This window comes from Clavelina lepadiformis, chromosome 8, assembly GCF_947623445.1.
Source record: "Clavelina lepadiformis chromosome 8, kaClaLepa1.1, whole genome shotgun sequence".
Lineage (NCBI taxonomy): Eukaryota > Metazoa > Chordata > Ascidiacea > Aplousobranchia > Clavelinidae > Clavelina > Clavelina lepadiformis.
This window is the reverse complement of record NC_135247.1, coordinates 14,901,624-14,918,448: the sequence shown is the minus strand read 5'-3', so window position 1 is coordinate 14,918,448 and position 16,825 is coordinate 14,901,624. Positions and strand designations below refer to the sequence as shown.

Genomic DNA, 16,825 nt, shown 5'->3' with positions numbered 1-16,825 from the left:
AGCAAAGCGGAAAAATATAACTGATAAAGAGGGTCTGAAATGAATTCTGCTTGATGAACTTTTCAATGAGAATCTTTAAGAAGGACCGACAACGGGTGAACTCATTAAGACAAATTAGCTACCTTTGTTTTCGGTCAGATAATGACTTTTTTGACGTAGAGGTCTGCAGACGACATATGTATACCTGCACGAAACCAGACAAAGGTCGGTTTCAAAGAGTTCTTATAATCCCATGAAAGATTCCGCAAAATTAGAATAGTTTCCAGGCAAATGTTTCGTTTTAAAACATTTGCCGGTCTTAGTTATCCTTCTTTGAAACTTTTGTTTTCTTTGGTTGGGTTATTATTTTTTTAAATATGCATTGATAGAAGTTCAATCTGATTTCAACACCTTAAGACTACACTTAAATCTCAACGATTTGCATCACAGCAAATAAAAACAAACTGAGGTAAAAATGTCGTCAACTCAAATGTTTGGGATAACTGCGATTAATTGCTCACAGAAATTCTGCAAATATGAGTGCCTGTCTTAAACAAGGCAGTTGTAGCGTGAATGTTATACAATAAAGCTGGTAAAATTTCGTTAATCATCCGACTACAAGATATACGACCTTAAGCGTGGTTTATCTTTTATCTGACTAAAGTTTAAAATCGATTAATCTGTCTAAAATCTATCCTTTTCCTTGAAACAAAAAAAACTTACATGTGCAGCTTACAATCGCCTGAAATCTTTCAAACGCCGTAAAGCAAACAATTAGGTCTAATTGATCTGTAAAAATAGTTCAATACACTTGTTCACGCCGTTCAGCTATGTTAATTTCTGTATTATATCCTCGAGGTGTTAGACTTCAATCAAATTTCCCTTATTTTGATTGCGTGTAGCTGACATCAAAAAGTTTTTGCCGCTGTATTGGTCTGAGGCCTAAAGCTAGTATAATTAAAGATAAATGACGTTGTTTTTGTAATTAAAATCTACATCAAAAATGCTTGTCCTAGAAATGATTTATGTAATATAGAGTGTAGACTACATATCGACGTGAAACTGGTTACTTATCCAAAACAAAAATTTATTTACCTGGCGTTTGTTTTTTATTCAGTTACTTATTTTCAGATGAAATTGCTTACACGCTATACATAGTAGCTTATTGATAGCCTATTCTGAAGTAAAGATGTTTACTTTAAATTCAGTAAGTAACTTCAAAAGTAACTAGCGAACCGGCAATCAGCTTCACGTCACTATAAAGCCTACAATACAGCATTAAATCGTATTGATTTTGTTGTAGCATTGCACACATGAATGTAGACTCTGTAGAGCGATGAATGATTTATTTTGTAAAAATAAAGCACCTTGTGATTGAAGCAAACTTGTACAAAAGCTGAAAAAGCGACTTTGTCATGAAATTCAGATCACAATCAAAATATTAAAATACTTTATTTTCTTAAAACGATACATGATATAAAGTAATTTTTATAATCAAGGCAACAATGCTATAAGTTGTGCAAACGCAGAATTGATTAAATGATAGGAATTTAATTGTTGCTAAAAAAATGGTACTACATTGCAAATTACATAAGTAACGGTCAGAAAAATGTTTTATGTTTCACAATGTGTCAGCATTTGTATTAAACTAATGCTTAAAATATGGCAAACGTATATGAGTGTAGTTGTAGTGCATATCAAAAAAACATATACATCTCAACTGAGCACATACTTCAAACAAATTTGTGGAAATTATATCGACTGCAACGTATGTTGTTCAAAAGCAGCTTTTCAGAAGACAGACAGTCGACATTTTAAATATCAATACCTGTTAAAAAATTAGACATGGCGCTCGTTTGACGGTGATGCAAATGCCCAGCATTCCTATCAAGGATGTGTCACTTGCCTGAGCCGGTAGTTAAACAAGGACGCAAATGCAGGAGTCGTACTTGAAATGTAACAGTGAGGAAAGTTAACGATGCATAGCGGAAGTGACGGAACAAACATGGCAGACGTCATAATAATAGCACCAAGAAGTTTCGTGAAAAATGACGAAAAAAGATAAAAGTTTCACACGGTCGCAGCGCATGAATTTCTTTATGACGCACTACTGCGTCATAATTTGGTTTCTTTACCGCTGTTGATCTTTCTTAACTTACCGGTGTCTAAACCGCTGAACATGAGAAGACCTATTGTACAATAAAAAGTTACTTTAACGAAGAAGCTGAGCAAATGCTGTAGAATTAGGTCGATGTGTTCAATTTATGCTCTATTGAAATACACTCCTTGAATTTGTTACGAAATTACGGAATATCAACATGTAAAGCTTTAAACCTTTATACATTGCAACTTAATCGCATTCTACAAACATACTTATCATTCCATCAGCGAGGAGCGATCATGGAAGACCTCTTACTCGTTCAAACAAAAACATACCGGAAGCTCGTTCGATAACTTCGACAGGAACCATGAAGCTTTTAAGCGGGATCTTCGGATCGACTGGTTCGTTTGGCATCATGTAGCTTTTCAAGTCAAAGTGACCCTGCCTCTCGCAAAGGATAACCTGAAGTACGGGAAATATGCTTGCTTGCAGACAGGTACGCACTATCAGTTACCACACTATTTGGCATTGGCATGCTATCAATGATCGGTCTTGTGATAGGAAAAGAAGAGTGTGTACGAATTCTTCTTCTGAGCATGAAGACATATTTTCTGAGCAAAAACTTTCCTTAATAGAATAATGCAAATCTTACCTTGAAGAAATGAGTTGGGACAGCAACGTGATTTGGTTCAAGCACCTGATACGTGACATAGAGTTTCCCATCGTTTTCCCTTCTAAAATGTGCAACACATAACAGCATTATAAGCACATTCATCCCTCATCAATTGCTTTACTGGAAGTAGCATAGCGTAATAACATAACACTGTGGCTAACACCTAAAACCTGATGGGATTGATAATACTGAACAACGAAAATTAAAAACAATGTTCTATAAAAAAAAATCTAGTGGCTTTTTGTGGTTAAATAGGTAGACAAGTTTAAGACTTTAGACGGAGAAAACTGTTAACCATTTCAGTCTTTTAAGCTCTTTTAGATTTTTATTGAAACCTGCGTAACTCACCTGGGCAAGTATAACGGGCCAGTGCAGACGTATACGTTGTCGTAATGATACGCCAAGCTTCTTGTATATTTTTCTAAGTTGTTCCATGCGTTTCGATTTAGTTGGGGATGCTGCGGTGAAATATTAGAGAGGTAAAATGTGTCAGCCATCCAGTGTTTGTTCGCCCTGTAAAACACCCGATTCAACATCAATAACTTGACACAGTACCAGTAAGCTGGTTACAATTACAAGTTACGTTGACGAAAGCCACACGAAGGAAACATTAACATAACAACAAACCACCCTTAGATTAAAAGTCATGTAAAGAAGGGGTTAAACAATCAAACAAGAGCTGTGGTTTATAAAAGCTTAACCCAGGACATACCTCATTAGTGAGCACGAGGTTACGTCAAATGTCTCTTTATTCATTATTTATTTATTACACTGGTCAACACGATTTTTTGTGCCAAGGATTTGACAACGATTTTAGGCTAATTTGGGGTCGCTGATTTCGAAAATGACAATTATTTTTCTCAATTGGCTCTAGTTTTTGAGATATTTAGATTTTTCACTTTCGGAAATTCCACTCATGTCACACATAACGCAATACTAGGTTTCAGGTATCAGCCAACTGTAATACACTTGGACAATAGTCAGTAATATAGTCAAATGCATAAATATCACAATACTAAATCAAACAGTGCGTAATAAATCTGTTTTTATATATAATTGATGGTGAATCGCTTTTTGTATGACTTTCTTTTATGGCGGACGTCAGTATAATCGTGCTGAAAACACCAACATTAGTCTGCCATCAAGTTTTTCTCCCATCTGCCCTGGTATCATTCTTCCATCACCTTTATGTCCTGATGAAATCTCTCCCCTTTTTCTTCAGAAAAATCACCCAATTTGTCAGGAAATTTTTCCAAATGGCTGTGGAGATAGTGCACTTAAATGCTCATATTTGCCCCTATCTGTTGGTAGGTCTCGAGCATATTTTCTACCAGCTCTGCATAGTTTTCTGCCTTGTGGTTTCCAAAAAAGTTCTTCACCACAGACACAAAACAAGACTAAGCTTGGAATTCCACATTGTTCATGCTTGTTCCAAATTTGAGTCATTGATTAATTTGCGAATTTGAGGCCCATCAAAAATGCCTGCTTTCAAATTTTCGGTTGTCAGTTTTGGAAAACATCTACAAAAATATTTAAAACAATCACCATCTTTATATAAAGCCTTTACAAATTGTTTCATGAGCCCCAGCCTGACATAGAGAGGTGGTAAAATGATCTTCTTTCTTTGAAACAAAGGTTCTTTAATCACATTTGCTTTGCCTACTTCTAGATTTTCTCTTGTGAGCCATGCCTTTTTTACCCTGTGCTGGGTCTTTGCCCTGCTGTCCCACAAGCACATAAAGCAGGGATACTTAGTGTATCCACTTTGCTGTCCAAGCAAAAAGTTCACCATCTTTAAGTCAACACAAATTGACCACTGGTGCTCAGCATAGCAGATCTTCCGTAAAACTAATTTCACATTTTCATACTCTTCTTTCAGTTTTGTTGAATGAGCAATTGGCAGAGATGAATAGCAGTTGCCATTATGCAACAGAATGCATTTTAAACTTCTGGTAGAGCTGTCTATAAACAATCGCCAGTCTTCTTGTTTGTAGTCTAGGACTTTCATTTTGAGGAGAAGTCCAGTTATATCATTTCAATATTCAAGGTCTGCATCTTGACTGAAGAAGGGAAAGAGTTCCTCTTCTCCAGTCCGGTAAGCTGTTATCTTTGCATCCGCCTTTAGACAGTTCTTCTCCTTCAGTCTGGAAGCTAAAACCTCAGATGCTTCTTTTGATAAGTTAAAGTCTCTGATAAGATCATTAAGCTCCTTTTGTGTGAACTGTTCGGGAGTGAAAGAGCTTTCTTCGTAAATGTTTCATTTCATGCTTTTCCTCAATATCTGTTTCTTGCAAATCTGGTACTGATGTAAACGCAGGTAAGGGAATGCTTTTGCAGTGCTCAACCGGTCGCCTTACTAACTAGTTTTAAGAAGAGTAACGTTTTATACACCTGCAACTCGAAAGAAGCAAACTTGATCAAGGTCAGCGATTCTTTCCTTCAGTGCATTAAATATTTCAAGAAATCATGAGAAATTAACGCATTTTTATCAGTACATCGACAAATAAGGCAGGTCTATTTAATGAGAATCACAATTGAGTCTATTCTGAGGTTTCAACCTAAACACAAACGATGACGTAATAGCTAAAACACTGTCACTAATGCCAGAAATAGTGAAAAATGCTGAAATAAAGAAAATAACCATAACTCGAAAACTAGAACCAATTCAGCAAAACCAATGCCAAATTCGGAATCAGCGACCTCAAATTACCCTAAATCCGTTGAAACATCGCTGGCACCTCAAAAAAAAATTTTTTTTGTTGGGCTGTGTTATTTATCAATTATATCTAATTACCGGTGGTTGGCTGCTGCTGCTAAATGGCCTCTGTCAAATCCACTTCTGAAAAAATCTTGATTTGTGGCACGAAATGGCTTGGGTATGCTGCCATCCTCTGTGAGAAGACGTTTTCTTATTTATAAAATTTTACTAACTCTAAATCTGTTTGATATTGGTGGCTTGAGTGTGAAAACGGTAAGGATTAACATTATTCTCTGTAGTAGAATCTAGCTCTGTTTCTCACATTCTTTAATTCATAGGCAATACCAGTTACTGCTTTCAGTTAGTACTAATATAACTTTGTTAGGTGTAGTAAATCATAGCAATAAAGACTGTTTCTCCCCTTATATGGTATGTATACTTAAATTCATAAAAACAACTGTTGCTTCTTTCACTATAAAAGCAAGCAATGCTATCTAAATTTATTGGATTACATTTGTAACAAGTACAACTTTAAAAATTAAATTACCTTGGAAATTATGCTCTTCTCGGTTTGCTGAGTTCTCATCTACTTTCACCAGGTCTCGGGTTAAATGTTCAAACACCCAATGCGCATTACGACATCTCGTGTCATATGAAAGCACGTAATTTTCTCGCATCTAAATGTTCAGAAATTCAGCAAGAAGTTAAAATGACATGTAGGTTAATTTCCTATTTGACATACAGTAGAAGAAGATACAACTACAAACGACATACAGCCAAATGCAGCTTCTGTTTGCATAAGGGTAAAGTTAAGTTTTAAACCGTGGAAAACTTTTTAAGTTGTTAACCTTTAAATTTGTATTGCTGGGAAACCCATACTTCATTATTTCTGTTGGCCGAGTAGGAAGAAGGGGCATAGCGGCTTCAGCATTTTTGAAAAATATTCTAGAATTAGCCCATCGCTTCTGCAGCTCACTTCCAGCCAAACCTCCGATGGCTAATGTTGCAATGGTACCACAAATCCGCTTAAACATTTTTACGTATCGTTTACTTAATCAGTATCTAATAACAAAAATCATATTGTTCAATTATGTCATCACTGAAAGATTGAAATAGGAGGTGAAAAACAACATTAACAACGAGCACAAAAAAGAAAAAAAAAACAAACTGGCCTTAAATTCTTCGTAAAACTGACTAGAGAGTTTGATTAATAACAATGTAACTGAGCTAAAAGTGCTCTAGAATGAATAAAAGTTTCACAGAATTCAGACTTCAACTTCTACAGTATTATACAAGTACAGTCATTTCTGGACTTACAAACGTCTGCAAATTTAAACCACATGCCAACATCTTGCAAGAGTTTGCAAGTGTCCTGCACCTTTAAAGTGAATATGTCAAGTGCACACAGTGACAGGGTGCTGTACATCAACACCAACGGTCGGCAGGCCTAGGGTTGCACAACAAAAGAATATGATGGTCATCATCGATCATTAAATATGTAGACATTTTAGTTTTCATTGTGTCTGACAAATGCAAAAAAAAACTAAGTTGCGTTCTGTGCATAATGTAGGACTGCTTAGTAGTCATACAATATACTGTGCACCAAATGCAAAACTGAACTCTACATATTAACTGTTAAGTCATGAACAAAATTAAAGCTAATTAAAGGTTGCATGGAACACAACTCGTTTGTTAATCAGGAAATTACTGTACTATAAATAAAATATATAATTATAACAGTAACTATAATTTTATTAGTATGTTTAAATTAAACATAAAACAATTAAAAGTTTTTGAAAATTCTTTTGAAACCAAACAATGAAATAGTAGCAACATTACAATATTTTGCACCTTTCTTGCCAGTAAGTCTATTGATCACAAAACTGAATACAAACAGATGTTCAGTACAAGAAATAAAGCATGTCTTCGCAACACAAAACATAAACAACTAAAACTATGGCAAATATGGAAGTAGCCATATTGCACTTACCACAATACACAATTGCTAGAGGTAGCTGCCTAGCAATTTTGTTTGGATTAAAAATTTTTCTATATCCTTACTTACCAGTGTGCCATGATATTTGCATAGGTAGTATATCAATCACTTTATCAATTTGTAACAAATTAATCCAAAAGGCATTTCCAAATTTACTTAACAAGTTAACGCCGTTATCACATTTGAATAACCGAAAATACTGCAATTACTTAGAAAAAGTCTTATAATGAAACAGCAAGTACCAGCACAAATCAGAGAAATAAATAAACCAATTCAAAAATACATTTGCGTATTCGTCAAAGATTTCCAACACAATTCTTTAACGACAAGCAACTAGGAACACATGAAAAAATCACAGCATTTTGAAAAATCAAAGCTGAAAACTACTTTTTATAAATGTTTGGAAATTGAAGGCACTGTCAATCATGACACAGAGGCAGACTCCTTGATCGGTAGCGGGTGTGCTTCTGTGTTAAAGACCCATTTATCGAGCGAAACAAAAGAGTCATCATCCGAAAAGAGCAAGAATAAATATTTTAGTGTCTCCCCAAGGAAGAATGATTCCATCTTATCCATGGGATTTGTGTTGTTTGGATCCATGACATTTTTTATTGAGCTATAACCTCCGCCTGAAACCTGCCGACAAAATTTAGACACATTTTACAAACTTGGAAATGATATTTCACAAAAGATATTTGTTTACTTTACGTTTTCTAAAGCACCTTAGTGTATTTTTCAAAAGACTGTGCAATATTCCAACCCCATTCCCTATACTTGGCATCTTTGGTGATTCTCCACATGTAAAATAATGACTCAACTGTCTCTGGTCTCAGAAGATTGTGGCGATCAAGTGGCTAGGATGATAATATCTTGTCAAAATTTTTGGAACTAAGTATTTTGTGGTGTGCAATTATGCATGTGCACTGTACGTCGCATTGAAGATTAAATACCATGTTATTGTTAAAAGCAGTACCAATGCAGATAATTACTAAAGCTAACCAGTTTCTGACATTCTTTTGTCCTGAAATAAAATGAGTGAAAAATGTAATGCAAATTCTATTTTCAAGGCTTCATTCAGAAGTAGTTGCAAAGGAAAAAGTCCAGGGTATTAAATAGATAACACGGTTTTAATGATATTGTTATTTCATAAATCGCTCAGATGAAGAACAAAAGTATGTTTAAAACAAGTTAGCTATAATAATATAATACACCTACTTGTAATTGTACTACTTTTAGCAAGCTCATGGTACTTGAAAACTAAATTGGGAATTCCACATTCAATAAATTTGTTACATTACTGTACATAAGATAGTAAATGCCAAACACATTATATAACGATGAAAAAAGTGGTTTTGTACCATAGCTAAGTAAACCAATGTTTTTGAAAAAAAAAAATGTATACAGTACATGCAAATGATATTAACAATACTATGGTAGGTATGTTACACTGCTGTGTTATAGATATTTTTAAAACAAACCTTCACAATAAGATCTCCTTTTATCCCATTATTAACATTAAAATAAGTTATTTCTGGGCTTAACCCAGTCGGTGTATTTGCATACATTTGGTAGCAGGTCTGACATAAGTCCTGCGCCAGTTGCATATGTTCTGCTGCCTGCCTTGGATGGGTTTTGGAAAATAATGTGGAACCCAGAGCCAATGTCCCAGGTAAGAAACAAACAAGATGATCCTGAGAGTAACCATAAAACAACTTACTGTATTTTATAGCTGAACCAAAACACTACAACAACGCTGAATTGTGACATACAGCAACCTATACCTGAAACATTGAGTATTTACAATACTACCAAGTAGCAACAGTTCTTAAGTAACTTACCATTTTCGCGCTGGGAGTTACACCACCCAGCAACTCTCCAACGTAGGTGTAGCCACTTGGTACAGACTGGCCAACTAAATGCTGTTCAATGCCATCTACCGCTTCTAAATATGCATTCAGTAGATGTTGCTCTGTTTGACCGGTCTGAATCAAAAGAGATGTTTTAATATTTACAATCTTGCTTTAGTTTGAAAAGATGCTGGCTAATATTATTTATATTTGAGTTTTGCTGAGTTAAAAGCTTAAAACCAACATGAAAGACATTACAGGTGCATTTATATAGTTTTTTTAACAATACCAACCTGAACCCATTGTTTTAGGAGATATTCATAGTAGCTGTCAGCCCTTGCACCAACAGTGAATGTTCCACCAGGTCGAAATAAACCAGTATTAGCATTTATCCACATTGGAACAAGACCATTTTTCTTTCCTGACAAACCTTTAACGTGTGCTGTTACCCTATCAACTGCATCCTAGAAATATATTACATAATTAATCATCTGAACTGACAAATTTGTAAGTTACAGTAAGCCAAAAAGGCTTTTTCCGAGGGCTATAACATACAACAGTTTAATAATCCATTTAGCTAAGGTAGATCACATCAGGATCTTGTGTTAGTATAAAGTATTTATGATTATTGATTACATTCAAGTTATTCAACAATTAGCTGGAATTAGCAAACTTGAAATAGTATTAGCCCAAAGAACACTGTTCAGCAGTGAAATTTTACTACTCTGTACATGGATTTAAAATTATTCTAAAATTTGTTCACAATGCGACCAGTTATTCCAATTCCTGTTTGCGTAACAACAGACCTTGTACTTTGGGTTTCCAGTGATAAATGACAAGTCTCGAAACTCCATTTGAATTGTGGTTACTTCAGATACAGTGCTGTCTGGGCCCCATTTTGGAGCATGTACATTGTGAGTATGTAGATTGACATCGGAATATGGCACAGCTGAGACTGATCTTGACAATGCTGGCATTAACCGCTCACCTATATCAATCTAAAATTGACAGAGAGATTTAATCTTTTTATTTTAGGAACAAGATACTGGTAAGGACAAGCATCATTGCAACTACCATTGCATGTGTGTTGCAGAAGCAGCATACACTCATAACTCAGGAGTACAATGACATTAAGTGATCAGTTAAGCAAGTTATTTTAAAAGTGCTGTCTTATTTTATTTACATTATAATTTCAACCATTTTACACTCGTGGCCTAGAATTCACTTTGATAAAAATTCTCACTCAGAAAAAATTCCAGTATGAATCACTACAGCTGTGTTGCACATATTAAAACAAGCTTTCAGTTTGGTGGATATCAACAGTACCATTGTAGAAAGCAAGACAGGGAAAGAAATTATTTGCGATCATTGCATCACAATAATGAGATGACATCACTTTCTGAGTTATTCAAGTAAGCAAAGTTTTTAAGTTTACAAATTTTCCTTTCTGATCTCATCATCGTGTTTTAAGGAAATAACTGATTTACTGTTAGTACTGCAGGTCACTCCCCATGTTGTAAAATATGGGCAGCTAGTTCAGAGAATGGGTATGCAAAATGCATATTTTAGTTATCTAAGGTCAAGTTAAAGTTAAATACAACTTAGACGACAGATTTTACGTTAAGCTTAGGTTTACTATGTTGTAACATTTAATTTAGGTAACCTAGGAGCCGTGACAAATAACTTCTATCATAAAATTTTTAGGGTGAAATAATGACAGTGTTTTAAAAATTCCCTGGTCCACTTAAAAACTCCTTACAGCCCAGAAGTGGGCAATGAACCAATGGTTGGCAAAGGCTGGTCTAAATTCTTGTGTTGGAGATTAGATATTAAGTATGATAACTGCCAAATTATGTCAAATTATGGATTTCAAGAGTTTTTATAAAGTTGTTCAAAGAAATGGGATAACTTACAGCTCTCTCTTTGTAAAGCATGTCTCCAGTTAAATGGAATGCACTAAGCATTGATCCGAGAACACGTATCGTACACTCGAATAGATTAACATCAACGTTAACATCAAATGAAAGCTTAGTTGCAATCCACTCTCTTGCTTCTGTATATTCTGGAAAAAATTGAATTCCAAATACAGTAAAAGCTCATTAACTTGACTTCATGTACTTTGAAATTTCAGATAACTCAAAGCAATTTCAAGAATCCCGGCGAATCCCTGATTACAGGTTTGTACACAACTAACGACAACTTTATGCTCTGTTAACTAAAAATTTCGATTAACTCGAAGTGTTTATGCAGTTCCCATTCATTGTAACATAAACACCATGATCATTTACTTTGGAGATGGGTGTTAGGGTATACTGTAGGCTACAAACGTTGAGCGTTGTTTTTTCATTCTAATTTAATGCCTCTTTACTTTAAAAATTATCACGTAGACCCAGTGTATAACATTTAAAACCCTAAATCGAGCCTACCGCAAGTCACAAGCCTAATCAAAAGATTACAGGGTACATGGCTACACGCAACTGTAAAAAAAGAAAAGTTAAAGCAACTAAACTAATATAAAAGCAGTTAGACCAATAAAATGACTGCAAAGACACTCTATGATAACCTAGCAGGCTGAGGCAATGCTAGGGATCCGAGCCCTAAATTGGTATAACACTATAGCAGTTGCACATTACCGGTGCTAGGTTTAATGCTTAACACTGTATAGTACTGTTTTTACTGCATCTTTTACTAAAAACGATAAGTTAATTAGTTGCTAAAAACGCCAATTATTCCCCAGTCAGGTATTCCAGGTTATTTGCTACTAATTTTACCAACTTCAAGTAACTCGAAGTAATTTAATCTGTCCCTTCGATTTCGAGTTAACAAGCTTACAATTGCGTTATCACATGAGGTTTTATGATTAGTATAAATATAACAAAAGTATAGAGTTCGGCTTTGATGACCTTGATGGTAAATTACAATATGATATTGATATAGCAGTACTATACCACCAATCGAAAACAAAAGAATACTCATTACTCACATTATCTCCAAGTATATTGCATTGAGAAATTTCAAAATGATTAAATAAAATAGATTTTAGCTTGCAGATGTTTGCCTTAAAATTTTTGTAAATTTACCAGTTTTAAGCCCCATGATAAACATGGTATCTAGAGCATCTAGCAACGTAAGGCCCACACCAAACCAGTCGTCATAACGATGAGAAATAGGATGAGAATGATCATGACCCCACGCAGTGTTTTTGTACCCCTTCCATGCATGCTGGAACATATCAACAACATACCGCTGTCTCTCGTTGTACAGTTCACTGTGCAAAGGCTTCCACTCTGAAATAAAAATATTTTAATAGAATGAAGGAATTTAAGGAAGTCAGTCATGTTATGTTTTCACAAATTTCAGTGATCTTCGTGGTGTATTAAAGAAACAATACATACAAACTTTATACAATAGAATCTACATAATGATATCATGATAACATATCTAGCTGCAAATTGTTATTGCATTTCAACTACATTGCAATGATAATATTCTCAGAAAAGACATCAGCTAACAAATAAAAGTTTTGCGATAGAAATCTATTTCCAACCTAGATTAGCAAAAAAACTTCAACATCGAGAAACATTTTCCTCTTGCAAACAGGCAATTAATTTCATCTTGTTGCCAATTTCAAAATATTTTTAGTTGTAAATCAGCAATCATTTTTTCTGAACAAACAATTCCATTTTTGAATGGGGGTCACCCTTAAGTTATGTCAGCATTTCGTCCAGAAAGTCAGTCAGTTACCTTCCAGTATGCTACTTATAATTTCACTAACAGAACACACTGGTACTCTTTTTCTTTAGTGCAGGGTACATTACTTCTATAATTATAATGATTTCTTTTGTAATGTGATCGTATTTTTAGCATTTGTCTTGATGTGTTTTCAGTGTTTTGGATTATAAAACCGCATCTGGCTAGGACTACAAAGGATTCAATATGTGGATTCTGAACAGCATAATGAAAAGAAAAATCTCACAAAAATGGCATTTGTAGAAACAAATAAATTAAATATCATTGTTTACCAGGCATTGGGTATTTTGCTGCTAGATTTACAACAGCAGGTTTCTTTTCCTAAAACACAAAAAAGCAAGATGTGTAGATTTAAAAAATATGTAAATTTGAAACAATGTTTGCATAAACAATGCAAAAAGTACACTTTTAACAACACACTAAAAATAACGTATGCGACTTACAAAATCATGTTACTTGCTTGTGGAAGCTACATTCATAATTTAAATTATTACTTTCTACAATGAAAAAGCAATAAAATGTTATTTATACCTCTTTCACTTTGACTGGTTCATGCTCATCCCCATTACCAGGATTATCAACCCCTTGGTCTAAGTCAGCCTTCACCATTTGTATTACATTCTCAGCATCCTTTATTAAAATTTTACGCTAAGCTTGTTATTACCAAAGCAACCATTACATACAATGCTATAACATGAAGGGTAGTGATACCTCAAAAAAGTTAAAATTCAAAACTTGTTTGAGAAACTTTTGCCCTGTATGTAGTACTTTTCTTGGAATTCAAACAAAATTAATAACTAAACTTGCATAACTTAATGAGTGTGTATCTATTGAAAATCAATTTCCAAGTATAGCTTTTAGTGTTTTTCTTTGCATTTGTTACATTTTTAATGTTGTATATACATATGCTATTATTGTGCTGTATTACTATTATTGTGAATGTTAGGCATACTTTTCCTCAAGTTTTCTTTCCAAAAATCAGTATTAGAAAACATTATCGAAAACATTGCATTAGAACTTCAACATTTTGAAAATCAAACAACCTATAGAAATGAGATCAGTTAAGTTTTGAGGTATGACTGTTTTTGAAAAAGTTCCTTCTAAACTAATAAACTATTTACTTGCACATACTTTACTATTTTCATCTTTCTTGCGAGGAATAATCTTTGGTGGGCCTCGTCGCACTGGCCTTTGCTGCGAAAAAAACATTTACTTAAACTTTACAAATTTGTAATTTTTGCAAACAATTAACTTACTAATTTATTTATATCTTCCTCAATTCTTTTCTCAAGATCATTCAAAGCTTTCTGTTTATCTTCTCCAAGTTTTACAAGAGCAGGTAACACAATTTCAGATTCAGAATCATCAGGATTGTTTACTTGACTACAGAAATTTAAATATATAATTAATAATCACTGAATTTATTTAAACTAATGCCACACGACTCGCAGTCCATACAAAATTAAAAGTCAAATATGTTCATAAACATTCCTAATTTGCATAGAAAAATTTTTACTGCAATATAAATGTGTAATTTCAATGAAAACAATTTTGTTAAAACAGCATTTGCAGCATTTCTTACAATTAAACAATTTCGGAGGATTTTTTAGTAAACAAAACCGAAAATTCAGCAACAAAGCTGAATATTTGAAGATTTTTATTTCTAAAACAGCTGAATAAAAGTGCACTAAAAGTATGCTAAGTTTGTATTTGTCAGTAACTTGTTGTTTAAACTTCACACAAAGGCAATCATTAACTTACTTTTTGATTTTCAACTTTTGCGAATTTTTTTTGGCTGCACGGACACCAACACCATTTTCTTCAATTTGAGAGTTATAAACATAGAGAAACATAAGTAGGATACAAACTCCGAGAATAATGAGCTTTTTCTGAAATGCTGTTGTACGCTTCCATCTCTGGATAAACATGTAAATGGAATATTACAATGAAAACATGCAAAAGTTAACTGATGCTATTAGCAGTGCTGCTTGTCAAACAAAAATTTAATGCCTCTGCATTATGTATATGCGTTAGAAAGTACAACCAAATGTATGCCAGGAGATAAAATGGTTTCAGAAATTTAATAGAAATAATGCATAATTAGTTAATTACACACCCTCCACAATGATGTTGATTTTGTTGAAGGCACCGAAGTTGATTCACCGATGTCCACGGCAACAGATCCTCTTGTGTACATTGTAGCCAATACAATGCAAAACTTTTACATTGGACAAATTTCGGAAACAAAGTTTAAGCAACAACATCAGAAAGACAAAAAATAAAAGAATTTATTACCATGCAGAAGAGTACCGTACTCGGCTGCAATGTTGGTGGAATTTTCTGATACTCTATTTAGCCTGTAGAGCTGTCTTATTTAGGATTTCGTAAACGACACAGTGAAGGAGTAATAATAGCTTCATTTTCGAAAACCCAGTACGCTAAGCTATGTAACGTCAGCGATTTCATATGACATATTCCAAGGCACAAGTAATCTCTAGGCTCTGGGGTCAATGGTCAGTTCTTCCTTTGAGGTTGTGCCTGATGAAGGGAATACCCCAAACCATTTCCGTTATTAAGTAATAATCTAAAACCATAGACAACTAAAGAAGTATAAAAATACTTTTTACCAGCAGGCAAAATTGCAATAACTAAAAGTATTTTCAGTGAACAAAATACCAACTGACCGGGACGGCGGTGTCATGCTATATTTGTTCTGGTTACTGTGACGCAGGGATAAAACATTACAGAGGACAAACTTTGTGCGATTTGCATATTATAGGAAGTTACAACATACAATTCCAATTATGATACGTAATCATAGTAAATTGAATAGTAAGAATAATAAATTTGAGAGGGGACAAGTCCCTTCCATTCTTCCAGAAAATAGGTAGCCTTCTTGTGCGACGTTACAACACCATGAGTCCATGACGTTAATTTTTTGCTTAGACTTCTTGTGTTGCCGTCGGATTCATGAAAACTGTAGCATAAAACAGGACTTCCCGGTTGGTCATGCGAGAAGTTGCTGCTGTGGGTGCCAAACTCGGCTTGGTAGCAAAATCATTAACTAGTCCTGCAAAGCTTTTCCTCAGTCTGAGGATAGAGAATAAAATACCTTAAATCATTAATGACAAATAAGCTAAATCAATACAACATATGCTTTGGCGGCTACGTTAAACATATTGGTTCCAAAAATTTTCCGCCTTGTCTCATAAATGGTTATTAGCTAACCAACAAGTAATACAGACAACTTCTGTTTGACACGCTTGACGTGCCCAAAAGCGATTCGTTGAACATGATACTGTTCATTGTTCTGACACTGCTTGTTGGACGTTGTCTATCATTATCAGTTTGAGCACTAACTTTGATCAAATGATGGTGTAGTACAGGGATGTCCAACCTTTTATTATAGTGGGCCGCATTGTCACTTGAAATAATTCAATGGGCCGCAGAACCTATTAAATTTCAAGAAAAATGGGTACATAAAGAGCTGACTGGTACATTTTAATTAGGCTAAGATTCAAAGTTCAAAATACTACTTGGAGTGAAAATGACTAGCGGGCCGCACAAAAATCTCAGGTGGGCCGTAGGTTGGACATCCCTGGTGTAGTATATCACAAAGGGAGTTTGATATACTTTATTGAACTGTTAACTTTACGCTCGTTGGAACGAACGCGACTTCACATGGTTTGGAAAAAAATTGCCAACTTTAGTGACTTGGTGCACTTTCTTAGTCTGTGTAGGAGATGAAACGGGTTTATGGAATGGAGTAATTTAATTTCAT

General features: G+C 34.5%; 2 protein-coding genes across 4 annotated transcripts; both read right to left on the bottom strand.

Moving 5' to 3' along the window:
- Nucleotides 1–1,308: 1,308 nt before the first annotated feature.
- On the bottom strand, nt 1,309–6,485 carry LOC143468655 (endonuclease G, mitochondrial-like). 3 transcript variants are annotated; one of them, XM_076965986.1, is made up of 7 exons: nt 6,300–6,485; nt 5,999–6,128; nt 5,548–5,644; nt 3,102–3,266; nt 2,733–2,814; nt 2,353–2,542; nt 1,309–2,168 (listed from the first exon to the last, which is right to left on the bottom strand). In XM_076965986.1, exons 1-6 carry the CDS (start codon nt 6,483–6,485, stop codon nt 2,378–2,380), a joined length of 825 nt encoding a protein of 274 aa, XP_076822101.1. In that variant the 3' UTR covers nt 1,309–2,168; nt 2,353–2,377. The 3 variants fall into 3 exon arrangements, with proteins under 3 accessions (XP_076822101.1, XP_076822099.1, XP_076822100.1); XM_076965984.1 differs by having other exon boundaries at nt 2,416–2,542; XM_076965985.1 differs by having other exon boundaries at nt 1,309–2,542.
- A 27-nt stretch (nt 6,486–6,512) lies between these two features.
- On the bottom strand, nt 6,513–15,522 carry LOC143468653 (endoplasmic reticulum mannosyl-oligosaccharide 1,2-alpha-mannosidase-like). Its single transcript, XM_076965983.1, has 14 exons — nt 15,161–15,522; nt 14,806–14,960; nt 14,301–14,427; nt 14,176–14,238; nt 13,576–13,674; nt 13,317–13,365; nt 12,375–12,581; nt 11,208–11,356; nt 10,101–10,292; nt 9,588–9,758; nt 9,286–9,429; nt 8,926–9,138; nt 8,170–8,301; nt 6,513–8,083 (listed from the first exon to the last, which is right to left on the bottom strand). Exons 1-14 carry the CDS (start codon nt 15,239–15,241, stop codon nt 7,871–7,873), a joined length of 1,995 nt encoding a protein of 664 aa, XP_076822098.1. The 5' UTR covers nt 15,242–15,522; the 3' UTR covers nt 6,513–7,870.
- Between the last annotated feature and the right edge of the window lie 1,303 nt (nt 15,523–16,825).

Coding starts and splice junctions, on each gene's coding strand:
- LOC143468655 (XM_076965984.1), bottom strand. CDS start 6,485: ATGTTTAAGCGGATTTGTGGTACCATTGCAACATTAGCCATCGGAGGT. Junction 6,129..6,299: donor CCAGCAATACAAATTTAAAG/GTTAACAACTTA, acceptor CTGAACATTTAG/ATGCGAGAAAATTACGTGCT. Junction 2,543..2,732: donor TCCCAACTCATTTCTTCAAG/GTAAGATTTGCA, acceptor CCCGTACTTCAG/GTTATCCTTTGCGAGAGGCA.
- LOC143468653 (XM_076965983.1), bottom strand. CDS start 15,241: ATGTACACAAGAGGATCTGTTGCCGTGGACATCGGTGAATCAACTTCG. Junction 14,428..14,805: donor CAAAAGTTGAAAATCAAAAA/GTAAGTTAATGA, acceptor AAATTTCTGTAG/TCAAGTAAACAATCCTGATG. Junction 8,302..8,925: donor AAGGAGATCTTATTGTGAAG/GTTTGTTTTAAA, acceptor TTATCATCCTAG/CCACTTGATCGCCACAATCT.